At 34.4% G+C, this 15,201-nt stretch overlaps 1 protein-coding gene across 1 annotated transcript; it reads left to right on the top strand.

The window, feature by feature from the left end:
* Nucleotides 1–7,014: 7,014 nt before the first annotated feature.
* On the top strand, nucleotides 7,015–8,259 carry LOC120178926 (S-adenosylmethionine decarboxylase proenzyme-like). Its single transcript, XM_039184687.1, has one exon. It carries the CDS (start codon nucleotides 7,110–7,112, stop codon nucleotides 8,169–8,171), a length of 1,062 nt encoding a protein of 353 aa, XP_039040618.1. The 5' UTR covers nucleotides 7,015–7,109; the 3' UTR covers nucleotides 8,172–8,259.
* Nucleotides 8,260–15,201: the final 6,942 nt, after the last annotated feature.

The raw sequence follows: 15,201 nt of genomic DNA, 5'->3' as shown, positions 1-15,201 counted from the left end.
TTTGAATTTCTATACTCTAAAATCAATAGAAATTCATATTTTTTATTTATTTAATATTTTTATTTAAATATATTATAATGTCTTTTGACACATGATATTTTTGTACAATAACATATCTCATATTTATTTTTAAAAATTAAAATAATTATTACACTTAATGTTATGTATCAATTTTTAATTATAAATTTGTAATTAAAGTAACCATTACAATTAGAATAATTAATAATAAATATAACTAGAATTATAATTAAAATTAATTAAAAAAATCCATATATGATTTACCCATAGTATAACTTAAGCCAAAATGTTTCAAGATGTGAAAGAGTCTACAACGTTTATTGCATACTGTAACGTATTACTAAAGCGATGTATCGAAACGTGTCACGAGTAAATTTATCCTTATTATGCAAATATTAAAAAGTATAAGATTTTATAATTTAATTATAATTTTTATTAAAAATAATAATTAATTTAAACGATTTGATTTATTTAGAATTAGGATTTTTAAATGATTTAAATTAAGAATGACAATGAGCAATAGTCACCATCGAATATCTTAACTCACAAAAAAATTCGTCAAAAATATTATATTATAAATTCAACGCTACCGTTTGCCGTGGCCCGGTTCATCGTCACCCAACAATCATCCGGCAATCACCCAGTCGGTCACCAAGATGAGCTCTGCAGTCGGCTTCCTTGCTCATGCAAATCAATGGAAACATGGGGTGGGGGGACGCCGCCTGCAGAGCTCATCCTGGTGACCGATTGGGTGATTGTCGGATGATTGTTGGGAGATGGTGAATCGGGTGACGGCAAACGGTAGCGTTGAATTTATAATATAATATTTTTGACGAATTTTCTTGTGAGTTAAGATATTCGATGGTGACTATTGCTCATGGTCATTCTTAACTTAAATAATTTAAAAAATCTTAATTCTAGAAAAATCAAGTTGCTTAAATTAATCATTATTTTTAATAAAAAATTATAATTAAATTAAAATTTTATTAAAAATAAAAACAAATTTTAATTAATGATTAATTTTAAATAAATCTTTATATTTTTTAATATTTGCATAATAAAGATAAATTTACTCGTGTTACATTATAGTATATCATTTTAATGATATATTATGGTATTCGACAAACGCTATAAAATTTGCATAATAAAGATAAATTTACTCGTGTTACATTATAGTATATCATTTTAATGATATATTATGGTATTCGACAAACGCTATAAAATTTTAAAAATATAAATTTAATTTTGGGTTCATTTATATTTAATATGATATGTATCATTTGATGGTAGTTAGCAACAATAAATAGTGTAGTGATTATTTCATAATTAAATTAAAAATAGTATTTTAAAAAAATTATAGCACGTTTTGGGACCTTTTTATTAGTAGTTTGGTTATTATTATTATTTAATTTTTAATGGTTAACTTTGAGGTTGTTTCAATTGATCAAAAATGGAATTGATTTGTTATCTTATTTATATGTCCTACTTTGGACTTTAGAATAGGTTTGAATACACGATTTACATTAGAATATAGCTTTCTCACGATGCTTAATTCTGATATGTGATTTCCGGTGGTTTTTCAATAGTTTGGTCCATTATTATGATTTATTTATTAATACTGTCGGATCTATTAGAAATTTATATTTTGTTTGAGTTTTTAGATTAGATTTTAATCTTTTCCTTGTATGTCCATGTATGATCTCAACTAATTAGTTTCTTGTGTTATATGTTATAAGAAATATCACAATTTTTTTGGGTAAAAGGTATGATTTCATTAACGAGGAAACCATACAAGAGAAAGATTAACATACGTCTCATTAAAAACCTCATTAACCCAAATGGAGGAACAAATTACATATGTTAATCCACTACATCGAAGAAACATGAAAAACAAGGGCGAAAAACAAGCTAACAACTTAGCTAGACACTATCAAGTATTCCTGTAACAAATTCATGATCGACATTAGGGGACAAACAAAAACAATGTGATCCAGGTTGTCAAAAGAAGCGCCCTTGGCCAAGGCATCTGCAACTTTATTGCATTGCGAAGCACATGGTTAATACGAACACTCCAATTTCGCCTTCTTAACTCATTAAGATGCCATCCAAGTGAGTTGGCACCTTCATAATCCGATCAAACAATATTTTGAGGCTTCCATACTATCAAGTTCAAGAATAACTTGCCTGAAACCTGCATCCCAAGCGAGATTCAGACCGTTATAGGCACCCCAAAGCTCCCCATCTAACACCGAACAGACACCAATAAATTTTGAAAACCCAAAAATCCAATTTCCTAAACTGTCTCAAGCAACTCCCTCACACCGAGCATAATTATTCGTCCCCCTACAAGCAGCATATGTGTTGATTTTGATCCACGGAGTCGGAGGAACCGTCCATCTATCCGGACAACGACATATAACAACATTATTTTTCGCAGATGGAGACACCCTGGCTTGAGCTTGAAGAGTGAATTGAATAAGCCTACTACTCCGTTCAATTATCGTTCAGTCCCCATCCAAAGGAGTTTAAAAAACTTTTGCATTCTGAGCTCGCCATATATTCCAAATAACTACCGAGAAGAGCAACAACTAATTATTTGGATTCTTAGTAAACTTTAAACCGTCTTGAAGATTCATGGCTATCCACGACTTCGTATTCATGGATAAAAATTCATGTATTTTGTTAGTAACAACCAACTCGCTCTATATTTGAAAAGTTGTTGGGCACTACCTTAAAACATGGTCAATATCTTCACAAGCAGCCCCACATATTGAGCAGTTCGGATCATCCGCAAAATGGCGACGAACACACTCATCATTCGTCATAATCTTACGTTTACAAACAAGCCACATAAACAATTTGATCCGGGGTAGGCCTTGGAATTTATGGATGATATTCCAAATTTTATTCGGAGTTTCATTCGCTTCCCCACTTCAAACAATATATATCGACTTAATGAAAAAAGAGCGATCATTGTTGCGACCCCACCCCCACAATGTCATGGTCCACGCTTAGAATAACTTTTGCCAAAGTAACACGCCCTGCTAAGGACAGGCATCTCGCCTTCCAAACACTTAGCTTCTTTTGAACCATTTGTAACAGATAATTGTAGGAAGCGGACGTAACCCTCTTATGCAGAAGGGGCACTCCTAGATATTTACCCAAGTCATCCACTTCAATGAACCCGAAATCATTACTTACAGAATGCCGCAGTAAATTAGGAACATTTTTGTAATAGTAAATGGTGGTTTTGCACAACTTTGTGGCCAGAGACCACACAAAAATCCTCAAGAACTGCTTTAATAATCATCATTTGTTCCAATGAAGCCAGTTGAATGGCTTGAGAGAGTCTTTCCATACAGAGAACGAACAAATAAGGAGACAAAGGGTCCCTTGCCTAATACCCTGAGAAGGCTTTAAAGAATCTGGCACAAAGCTAATTTGAAACTCCTGAGTAATTATGATATTGTCAATGATTGAACAACCTGGCACAAAGCTAATTTGATTTTCAGAAACCCAATCCGGGAGAAAAGGCTTCAGCCGATTAACAAGGAGCTTCGCAATAATTTTATAATTTACCGTACACAGGCTTATAGGCCAAAATTGACTCATCGATTCCTGACTAACAACTTTAGGAAGAAGCACCAGCAGTGTGCGGTTGATGGAAGCTGGAATACACCCAGTACCGAAAACCAAATTAATAAATTTACAAACGGTGTTCCCAACAATATCGCAATTATTCTGATAAAATCCAGCATTCAAACCAAGAGCCTTCGAAGAACCCATATCAAACACCGTTTGGCGACTTTCTTCAACAGTTATTGAAGCAGTAAGCCGAGATTTGTCATTAACAGTAATCAACGGAAAGCACCCCTAACTGAGTAAGGCTGATTGTTGGAGGCAGAAGCAGAAAACAACTCTTTATAAAAATTAATAGCAATCATATGAAGCTCATCTTTGTCAGAACACCAGATACCATCAGATCGCCGAAGAGCAGGGATAAGATTCTTCCTTCTCCTAGCCATCACCGAAGCATGAACATACCGAGTATTGCGATCTCCATGTAAAACCCAATCCACCCGAGCTTTCTGGCGCTAGAGGCTCTCCTCTTGATCAAGAACCAACTCCAGCTCATTATGCAAATGTTTGCCCAAGGAAATTAGTCGGTCAGAATGCCGCTGAGCAAGGGATCTATCAATTCCGCGCAAACGGGCTTAGATATTTTTCTTACGAGCACAAATTTGGCCGAAAGTCTCCTTATTCCATTTACCAACCTCATTTTGAAATTTCGCAACCATCTCTTCTAGTGAATTATTACCATTCCATGTACCGCTCTCGAAACTGAGGATGAGTTTACCAAGCATTGATAAAACGGAACGGCCGATTACCAGAATCACACACAACCTCATTTTTAATAAAACTAACTGATTTATTTACGTAAAACTATCACATTTAGTATTTTGAAAATATAAATATTGAATATGATATTACCCTAGAATAAAATTATTTTTTTATTAAAAGATGTAAAATTTATATATTTGAGTGTTATGTATCTTATTTAGATTTTAAAATTTTGAATGTTGTCATTTTTAGAGATTTTGATTTCGAATAATTATATATGTAACTTGTATTATTAACGACTAAAAATTATTCTTTATAGATATTATTTTAATTTAATTTTTTGGTTTTACGTATTTTTAGCGCCTAAAGAATTTTTTATTAAAAAATAAGTGTTTTTTTTTCGTTAAACTTTTAGGTGCATACCATTAAAAATAACGTTAAATGACACATGTAATGTTCATATTTTAAAAAATATTTTTAAAAAATATTTTTATTTTTTAAAATTTTAAAATATAAATGTGACACATAATGCTTAACGATTTTTTAATGATAAATATGTAAAAGTATAAAAAAATATTAGACACCTAAAATATATTAAACCAAAAAATTAAAATAAATAATATTATATATCAAATTCATTTTTGAATAAATTTAATAATAATAAAAAGCGACGATGAAGAAAATTGCAGGTCCAGAGTCACGTACGTGTCAGAAGAGTGGGCCAAGGAGAATCTCATCCTCATAATCAATTCAAATTAAATGTAAAGTCAGAGTCCCACTCACCACAAAACTTTTGGGGACCGAATCTATCCTCAATTACTTTCTACTATCATCTATTTGATGATAAGCTACTTTTTCTTTTTTACTTTCCAGATTGATTAAACATTTACTTTTATTATCTTGTAATTTTTTGTTTTAAACAATTTTTTATTGGATGAATAAAGAAAATTTGGAGGTTTCATATTGCCCATGTGAAATGTCCCTAGTATCCTTCCATCTTTCTGTCCATTTATGGCGTGGAGTATGCCATGTGGAAATTTGCTTGCCTTTGCTTGTCGAATTTGGATAGCCACCTCTTTTTATTTTGTATATAAAAAGTATTCAATAATTTTATAATAATAACATGTATTTTCTTAAAGAGAAAGGAAAATAAAACTAGTATCAAAATTAAAATAATATGTTTATTTTTTTAAAAAATATCTATTTAATTAATTTTACAACACGTTGCTTTTTCTAAGCCAAGAAAAAGTTTATGCTTTGCCAATATTTCGAAAGAATATTTCTTTTTCTTTTAATTTTCGGAACATATCTTTAAAGAATATTCCAATATTTTTATAATTATAAGAATTAAAATAAATAAGAAAAAACCCTATAAGGTCCATGAATCCATGACCGTGGAAAGCACGTTTCTAACGTTCCAGCTGTTACCAACGCCATTCCCTAGGGGTAGATTAGGCACAAAACTAAACAAATTTACCGGAACGTTCCTTGAAACGAACCAGGGGCAAATATGACATTTTGTCAACGAGCAGCTTTTACTAGAGAAAAAGCCCTACCTCCCTTATATAAATTGCCCCCCTCGCCATCCCTTATTCATCATATTCAGAGTTTGCGTGAGCGGCTTACAGATTCAAAACTCTTAGTTCATATTTTCCAAGCCGATTATCATAATTGTTTTCTCTCTGAAAGGTATTTCCCCTTTTATTCTGTAATTACTTCTCTCTCTGTTTTGATCTTGGTGTTTTTCAGATCTGAATGTTCTTAGATTCAAACTTATGGGCTGATATTTTGTTATTTTTTTCTCTTAGGATCTGAACGGAGTTTAATAGTGGATTTCTTGTCACTGATTGGTCAAGGATTTTTAAATTTTTGAATTGTAAGTACCGGTTCTTCCCTTTTTCCTTTAATTGATGATTCGATTGTATGATTATTATTGTTATTTTATACGGTTTTGCATGCAACTTGAATTGAAGGTTGATTTTTTTTCTTTTAATTATCTATACTTTTAATGTTATTCTTGATAATGCATTTTTGAGTTTATAAAATTGAAAATTCGGTATGTTTATAACCTATATTTATGTTCATTGAATCTTATCATTGTTTATAAATATTTTGGAGGCTTGTTTTAGATTTGGTTTTATTGTTTCTTTATGGTTGGATATTTTCTGTTGTACGATATAACATAGATTTGAAATTTCTTTTTAGTTATTGAATTATTTGTTGATATTTACCTGTTGTATCATATGTCTTATGTTGGTGCTTTTAATGATTATGCAGGTTGAATGTTTTAATGGAGTCTAAAGGTGGGAAAAAGAAGTCTAGTAGTAGTAAATCTTTGTTCTACGAAGCTCCTCTCGGTTACAGCATTGAAGACGTTCGACCAAACGGTGGAATCAAGAAGTTCAGATCTGCTGCTTACTCCAACGTAAGTGGTGGCCTTCTTCTGAATATTGCGGATCATGAAGGCTGTTGCCTTTATTTGTATCAATACTAATAATTGTTCTTTCTTGTTTTGCAGTGCGCTCGCAAGCCATCCTGATATACTCACAAGTGTTCCGTCTGACCACTAGTAGTGGTTATCAACTTTTATTTTCTTTATTAGTTTAGTTTTAGACTACTTCTACAGACTTCCTCCTCCACCTCCTTTCTCTTTCTCTCCGCAATTGGTTTCGTTGCATTTGTGTTCTCATTCGGTAACTGCATACTTTCTGTGTACCTGATAAAGCTTGGTGATCTTTGTTGACATCATAATGGCCCTATCTGCGATAGGATTTGAGGGTTATGAAAAGAGGCTTGAAATTGTTTTTTTTGAGCCTGGCATCTTTACTGACCCTGAAGGGAAGGGTCTTCGGGCACTTTCCAAAGACCAGTTGGATGAGTTTCTGGGTCCAGCTGAGTGCACCATAGTTTCTTCTTTGTCAAACAAGCTTTTGGATTCCTATGTTCTTTCTGAGTCTAGTCTCTTTGTCTATCCATACAAGATCATTATCAAAACCTGTGGGACCACAAAGTTGCTTCTTGCTATCCGTGCTATTTTGAAGCTTGCCGACAGTCTTTCACTTTCTGTAAAATCTGTTAGGTACACCCGTGGGAGTTTTATCTTCCCTGGTGCTCAGTCATATCCTCATAGAAGCTTTTCTGAAGAAGTTGCTATTCTTGATGAACACTTTGGAAAGCTTGGTGGTGGTAGCAAAGCTGTTGTAATGGGCGTATTGGATGAACAGAAATGGCATGTTTATTCTGCAACTGCTGAATCAGTTTTCATCAACGATCCTGTTTACACTTTGGAAATGTGTATGACTGGCTTAGATAGCGAAAGAGCTTCTGTTTTTTACAGAGATATAACATCCTCTGCAGCTATGATGACTGTTGATTCTGGCATAAGAAAGATACTTCCTAAGTCTGACATATGTGATTTTGAGTTTGATCCATGTGGTTATTCTATGAATGCTATTGAAGGTGCTGCAATCTCTACTATTCATGTTACCCCTGAAGATGGTTTTAGTTATGCAAGCTTTGAAGCGATGGGATATGACTTGAAAGAGCTGGATCTGAATCAGCTTGTTGAACGTGTGTTGGCATGTTTCAAGCCGAGGGATTTTTCTGTTGCTGTGCACGTTGATGTTGCGGGTCAGTCACTTGAGCAGATTTGTCTCCTTGATGTTGAAGGGTACCGTTGTGGAGAGATGAATATTGAATGGCTTGGAACCGGTGGATCCATTCTGTATCAGAAGTTCAGTGCTGGGAGCTGTGGATCCCCAAGATCAACTCTGAAGTGCTGCTGGAAAGATGAAGAAGAGGAGGAAGATTAGTTCTTTTTATTATGTCTCGTGTTGTTTTCTAGTTAAATAAATAGCTCCTCACGCTTGCGTTGTCTTTGTGAGGGCACGTAGTCAGTAATTTCTTTTGTATTTCAAATTAATTGCTCATGAATCTGGTATTGCCTGGTTCGAGAGCATGGCATCTTTTGATTCGTGTCGTTATAAAATCAATTACTGGACATGGAACATGATTTTATGCAGTGTGATTTTCGTTGCAGACTTGAATGGAATACCATTACTGTCAAGTTTCTTAGAATGGCCGGTTATGAGCTTGAATTAATATATCAATGCGGACGCGTGTGGGATATGAAACGAAATGAACGGACGGGATTAATTAAACAAGTTCTTGTAGCTTATAATTTATATTGGATAATCCTAAAATCATATTTGAAGATTAAACGAATATGATTGTTAGAAGAGCCAGCAGCTGTGGGTTAGCCATTTTCTTTAGAGCACTAACCATTAAGTTCTTGTTCCACCAAGAAGAAAAGAACAAAGTTCTTATATAGTATTCCAGGGTCGGCCAGATATGATCAGCAAGAAGCAAGTGGGCATACTTTCTCCCAATTTCACTTGGTTTGGCTGTATACTGCTACCTGTGCATAAGGAATAAAGGTGGTAAAACTCGAACCAACCATTTAATGCCATTTACTGGGAGATTATTGTTATTCGTTATCCAGGATCTAGTTCTTTGCTGAAGCAATAAGTTGCATCCAGATTATTGGAATTGATATCCCACCCAAAAAATAGGACGATCTCACTCTCAGCAATGCCTAATTGTTCACATGGCATCCTTAAGCAGGGCGTATCTGGCCTGGGCAGTTGTTATATATATTATACTTGCGGGAAAAATGGTTTTATATTAGTTACATGGTCCAATTATTTTTTTAATACTTGTCATTAAAAGTTTAATTTTCTTCAATATATATTATTATTAGTTCATTTTTTTCTAATATTTATTATTAGGGGTCAACTCTTATAATTTATTTATTTTCTAATATTTGTATAAGTGTCTAATTTTTTGCCAATATTTTTTTCTAAACTTTTTATTAAAGGTCTATTTATTTTCAATAATTATTATTAGGAGCTCAATTTTTAAATATTTATTAAAGGTCTAATATTGCACTGCTATAGATACGGGGACGGGAATTGGGATAGAAAACAACCATTTCTAAAATTATAGGATACGAGAATGGTAAGAGTACGACATATACAAAAAATTTAAAATTATAAATAGATGTAAAAAATCATAAATAAAATCGATATTTCATAGAAAATTGGTGTAACACCCTAATTAAAAAATCCTAACATTTGCTTTTTTTTTCAAATCCCTAAATTAATTTTGGTGACCAATTTGAAAATACTACAAACTTGTTGTCAAATTCGAAAGTCCTACAAAGCTTAGGGATCAACTTAAAATTATACCAAAAATTCTCTAAATCCTATTCTAACTCTTCTTTTTCCTCGCGGCCGCTTCCTATTTCTTCTTTATTTTCTTTCTTATTTTTCTTTCTTGTAAACCCCTTTACTGACCTAGAGGGAACATACAAGATCCAGAAGGTCCATTAACTAAATCCCAAAAACTTACCCAAAAGTTATTTTAAATACATTAAAATTTACCTTCAAATTTGTTGAATTAAAACACTCAAATAAACCAAAAACAATAATTAAAACGTAAATCAAATGCTTATAAAAAAAATCTGAGTTTAAATCCTCAAAACCCAAAATAGAATTTATGTCCAATGTCCCAAAATACAAGTAATAAGAAAAATAATTCCACAAAATATTATAATTAAAAGTCGATATAGAAATGTCAATAAAAATTCACATTGAATAAAGTTTTATTCTAAAAGTCGATTGAGAATATCCTAATACGATTTTCCTAGTGACAAAAAATCTGAAAGAGAGATAAACCAAGGGGGAATAAGCTATAAAGCTTATTGTGTCTCTAAATTGCAAATAAACTCAAGTCATAGCACAACTCGAATCAAATAATATTAATCATATTCCGAATCAAACAGTAATAATCAAATATTTAAATGTTATGTAAATGTTCATGTATCCACCCGTACTCCTGTCACACCATTTGAAGAGCGGGTTTCCCAGAACCATAATATCTACAATCAAACCACGTCATATGAAGTGACATTCACCCCGTCAAGTGAATGCACTGAATTTCCCTTATCAAAATTCGTCCCAAAATGAAATGCAGAATGAAATACATATCCGAATAACATAGATCTGAATAGCATATATCCAAATAACGCATAACCAAATTCTGATATGTTCTTAATGTCATAACTACACATATACAAATAATTCGAATGCATCTCATAAATTTCGAGTCCAACATATCCACATATTTCACATAGCAATTTCTGAATAAATACCAAACAAACATTATTTTACAGATCAACGATTATCAATAACCATACAAATCAGTCATACTCTCATGTTAAAAACAATTAAGTCAAACAATCAAAATATCACGGAGAATTTAGCACTGTGCAGAGACACACCTCGACATTAGCTAAAGACGATAATACTTTTTTCCACGGCCAGTCCGAACAATGGATCTAACCGAATTAGCTCCTATAGAATATTTACCCAATAATTTACTATTCTAATTTAACAATAAAACCAAATCTAAACCTAAACTATTAACTAATACTCATAATTGATTCTCGCAATTTGAGTCTGTTAAAAATTAGCCGGTAATGCTGTAGGGACGATAATTCTGTTTCCAAGTCAAAGTCTCCTGCAAGAAGACGATCATTTGTATTAATCTCCAATTCATCAATTCCAAATAATGAACAACTTAAACAACATTTATATTAATTTCTGATTCGAAACGCGGAACCACGCAGTGGGGTTTTCGTTCGTTTAATGGGCTGCCGATTTACTGCGATCAATGACTGTAAGAGATAGCCACCGAGCAACAACCATGGCCAAGAAACGACAACCCACAATGTCTAGCACAACTGAACAAAGATATTCCATCCAACCACGGTGTTCGACACCAAATCAGTATAAATATAGCATCATTCACCATATAAGTAGTAGTACCAAATCTTTAAAGCAAACACATCAGATGCTAACTCCAAATCATGAGTCGGATAATTTCGTTCGTGCGTCTTTAACTGTCTCGAAGAATAAGCCACTACTTTATCTTCTTGCATCAAAACACATCCCAAACCATTATGGGACGCATCACTGTAAATCGCATAATCTTTGTCTGATTCTGGTTGTACTAAAATTGGAGCTTCTGTCAGAATCTTCGTAAGCGTATCGAAGCTTTCTTGGCACTTTTCAATCCAAACAAATGGTACATCTTTTCTGAGCAACTTGGTAAGTGGAGAAGCAATCATCAAGAAATTCTTCACGAATCTCCGATAATAGCATGCTAATCCCAAGAAACTTCGAACCTCAAAAACATTCTTTGAAGTTTTCCACTCTACATTTGCTTGTACTTTCTTTGGATCTACTTTGATTCCTTCAGCTGAAATCACATGTCAAGTGTAGACACCCGTTTTTATCCGGGTTTAAAAAAAATATATTATTGTTTATTTATTTATTTATTATTATTATTATTATTATATATTTTTTATCTTTGTAGGCCCCATGATTCAACCCCCAACTATCCAGCCACATCACCTTGTAGGTTTGTTTTCCACGTTCCAAACGGCTCAACTCCACCCACGTACGACCAGCAAAGCCATGAAAAACAAACGCTGAAAAAGTGGAGAGCGGTTCCCATTTTTTTCCATTTAAAATAGAGTTCTGGGGTATTGAAGAGGAGGAGGTCTTTGTGAGTGACCGGGACATACCTCGGTCCGCTCAGCTCAACTCAATCGTCCTAGAAACTTATCCATGGCGTCGCTGCACACCGCGATATCTTCTCAAAGCCTCCTTTCTTTATTAAAACCTCGAAAACCCATCACGAGGCAGTTCTCATCTTCCTCATTAACCACTTCAAAGCTGTCCGATGATTTCGTTTTCTTCGGAACCAAACAGAAAAGGAACTGCAACAAAATGGCCAACTCGGTGGTGATGAACTCATTAGCCGAGGAGCTCGACGTGATCCCAATTCAAAGCGAGGATGTTACCGACATGCAAGAAGGAGTCGCGATGAGCCATGTCGAGAGAGAATCACTAGGGAAAGACCTAGTGACTCAAGGATGAACTATTTATGAGATATTAAGATATGCACCTCAACACAACTGGAGTGCTTATGAAGAAGCTTTGAAGACAAATCATGTTTTACCAAAAATGGTTATTAGTAGAGTCATCTATTCTCTTGGGGATTGGACTGCGCAATGCTTTGAAGGGAAATCTCTCTTCGAGTTCGATCGTACCCGAATGTTCAGATCTGGCCTTGTTGGTTTTACTCTGCAGGGTTCACTGTCTCATTACTATTACCAGTTTTGTGAGAAGCTTTTTCCTTTCCAAGATTGTCGGATGGAAGCTTTGGTCGTTTGCACATCTTATCACTTACGATGTCATTCCGGTAGAACAAAGGCTTCTTTGGGTGGGCTACGTAGAACTTATTTGGGTCACGATTCTCTCAACTTATTCAAACGAAAGATCGGAAGCAAGGATCTCCGAGGCGGCACGATCACTCCGTTTTGGCTCATTGGTTTTCCAATGGAGCACGACCATCTGTTTGCAAAAGAGAAGAGGATTTCCATCTAATACAGTGATATCTCTTTGCTAGAGGAGCCATCTGAACTCACTACAGGAAGCTTCTGCCGTGAAAATCAAATAAACCCCATGGTTTTGAACATTGGGTAAATTCATCTATAGGTTCCTTTTTTCATTTATTTTATTACTTTTTTTATGTTATTTTATTTTGTTCCCTTTTGATTTATTTAATGCTTTTTATTTTCTTTATTTTCTTATTTTCTTCTTATTATTATTTTTCCTTCCTTTTATTTATTTAATATTTATTATTCTTTATCTAATATTTTTGACTTTTTAGGGATATTTTCAATCGATCAAAGGTAATTAATTCAAATTGAATTTTAAGTTTTAATTTAAATTTTAATTTTCGCAATTAAGACAACCGGTAAATTAATTGGTACCGAAAGGGCGGTTCAAGGGTGCTAATCCTTCCTTGACCGTAACCGACTCCCGAACCCGACACATTTCTGGTAAAACGCAGATCAAGTAAGATGGTGTCCGACCCACCTAAATTCGTTTTAAAATGGTCGGTGGCGACTCCAATTCATTTAATCCAAGTCGAAGCCTAATTACGGGGCCCAATCGAAAGACGGTTACGACAGCTTGGCGACTCCGCTGGGGACAGGTAAGTGAGTCAGACCAGAATTAATTTTCAGTTGTCTTTTTATGCAAAAATAGTAAATTTAAATTTAAATTTATTTATTCGATTCCAATTATTTACCTTTGATTATTTTTGAAATAAATAGTTGTACTAACATTTTTTTCAATGATTTCAGATTTTTGAAAAGTTTTCATCTCTGGCTCTATACCCGAGCTCTGAACCCTTTTAAGTGGGGGTGAAAGCGACACCTTCGTGTGAATTTATTCACCGTGCGGGCCTAGCAAGTAGCCTTCGGGATTCATATACCTTATGTCTTCGTGTGAATTTATTCACCGTGCGGGCATAAGGGAATGTTTCCTCTCGAGTTTAACTTAGTCCACACAAGCTTGTAATGGGCTTAGGACTAAGGGTCTGGCAAGCCCAAGGGGGCACCGGCAAGGAGAACTCGAGTACATTTATAGAACCTAAACAGGGAGAGTACAGAGAATTAGAGCCCACCCCAAAACCTCATTCCATACCCTAGGCTGTTTTTATTTCCTACTTTACTTTCTGTTCAAAAGATGCGAACTAGACAAATATGCGGTTAGGATTTGTTTGAAATTAGCATGCGGGATAGAGATCATGTCCGGGTATGAATAATAAGCATGTGGGGTAGATATCATATGGGGTAGGACTTTTTATTTTTATCATTTTTTTATTATTATCCTTATCTCACTAACTTTTTTTGCTCCCTTTCATTTTTATCCTTTGGCATTTTTTTTATCATTCGCATCATTAAAACGAGGTGTTGATCCACCAAAAATGTGTTTGTTAAACGTAAATAATCTGCATTAACGGACAAAGGGGTTATAATACAAAGAGATAAAAAAACTCAGAAGTCCAACCGTGGTCAAAGAATACTCAAAGGCAAAGTTGCAGGGGCAATACGAGGAAAAGGTCACTGACCCGGTCGCTCATTTCGAAAACTACAAGAACAAGATGGTGAAACCCTAGCTGAGCTGGATGCCATTGCTGACGAATTCAAGAAGCAAGCTTCGGATAGTTTCTCTCGATGGAGGGCTCCAATGACACTTTCGTTAGAAACAAGCTCGGTAGAGAGTGAAAGTCGGAGATGCAGTCCTTCGAGACCTTTTTTGGGGAAAACATCTCATTATTTGCACATTTTAGCCAAAGGAGCCGGAACGGTTTGACAGGGTATTCAACCGGTGACAGACGAAGGTAGAAGACTGATCAACCTATCAGAAGTTGTTTGGGGTCTATGCCTTTAAAATATTTTTGTCTCTTAAGACATAACACTTTTGTCCCAATAAGGATTATTTATAATAACAGGTACATTTTTTGGATCAATGCCTCGAACATTTCATGCATCATGCATTCAGACATATTGTGCATTTTGTTATTTTTCTTTACATTCGTATTATTTTTCCCTTTTCATTACATTCACATGTCTCATAAAAGATGAGAACATTTCGATCCTATGACATATAAGGAGCTTTACCAACAATTGTTTGATGCACACGTGATGTCACAATATCCAGAGAAATCCATGAAGCCCCGTACCCCAGGTAGTATGATGAGAACGCTCATTGCGAAAATCATAGCGGAGTCCCAAGGCGCACTATCGAGAATTACTCCACAATCAAGAGAATCATACAGAAAATACGTAACAAGAATCGGATTGACTTCAACAACTTGGGGGCATTCAAGTGAGGAAGATCATTTCATCATTTGAGGCATTCT

Source organism: Hibiscus syriacus, unplaced genomic scaffold (genome assembly GCF_006381635.1).
Source record: "Hibiscus syriacus cultivar Baekdansim isolate YM2019G1 unplaced genomic scaffold, ASM638163v2 tig00112383_pilon, whole genome shotgun sequence".
NCBI classification, from domain to species: domain Eukaryota; kingdom Viridiplantae; phylum Streptophyta; class Magnoliopsida; order Malvales; family Malvaceae; genus Hibiscus; species Hibiscus syriacus.
This window is presented reverse-complemented; position numbering and strand designations above follow the sequence as displayed.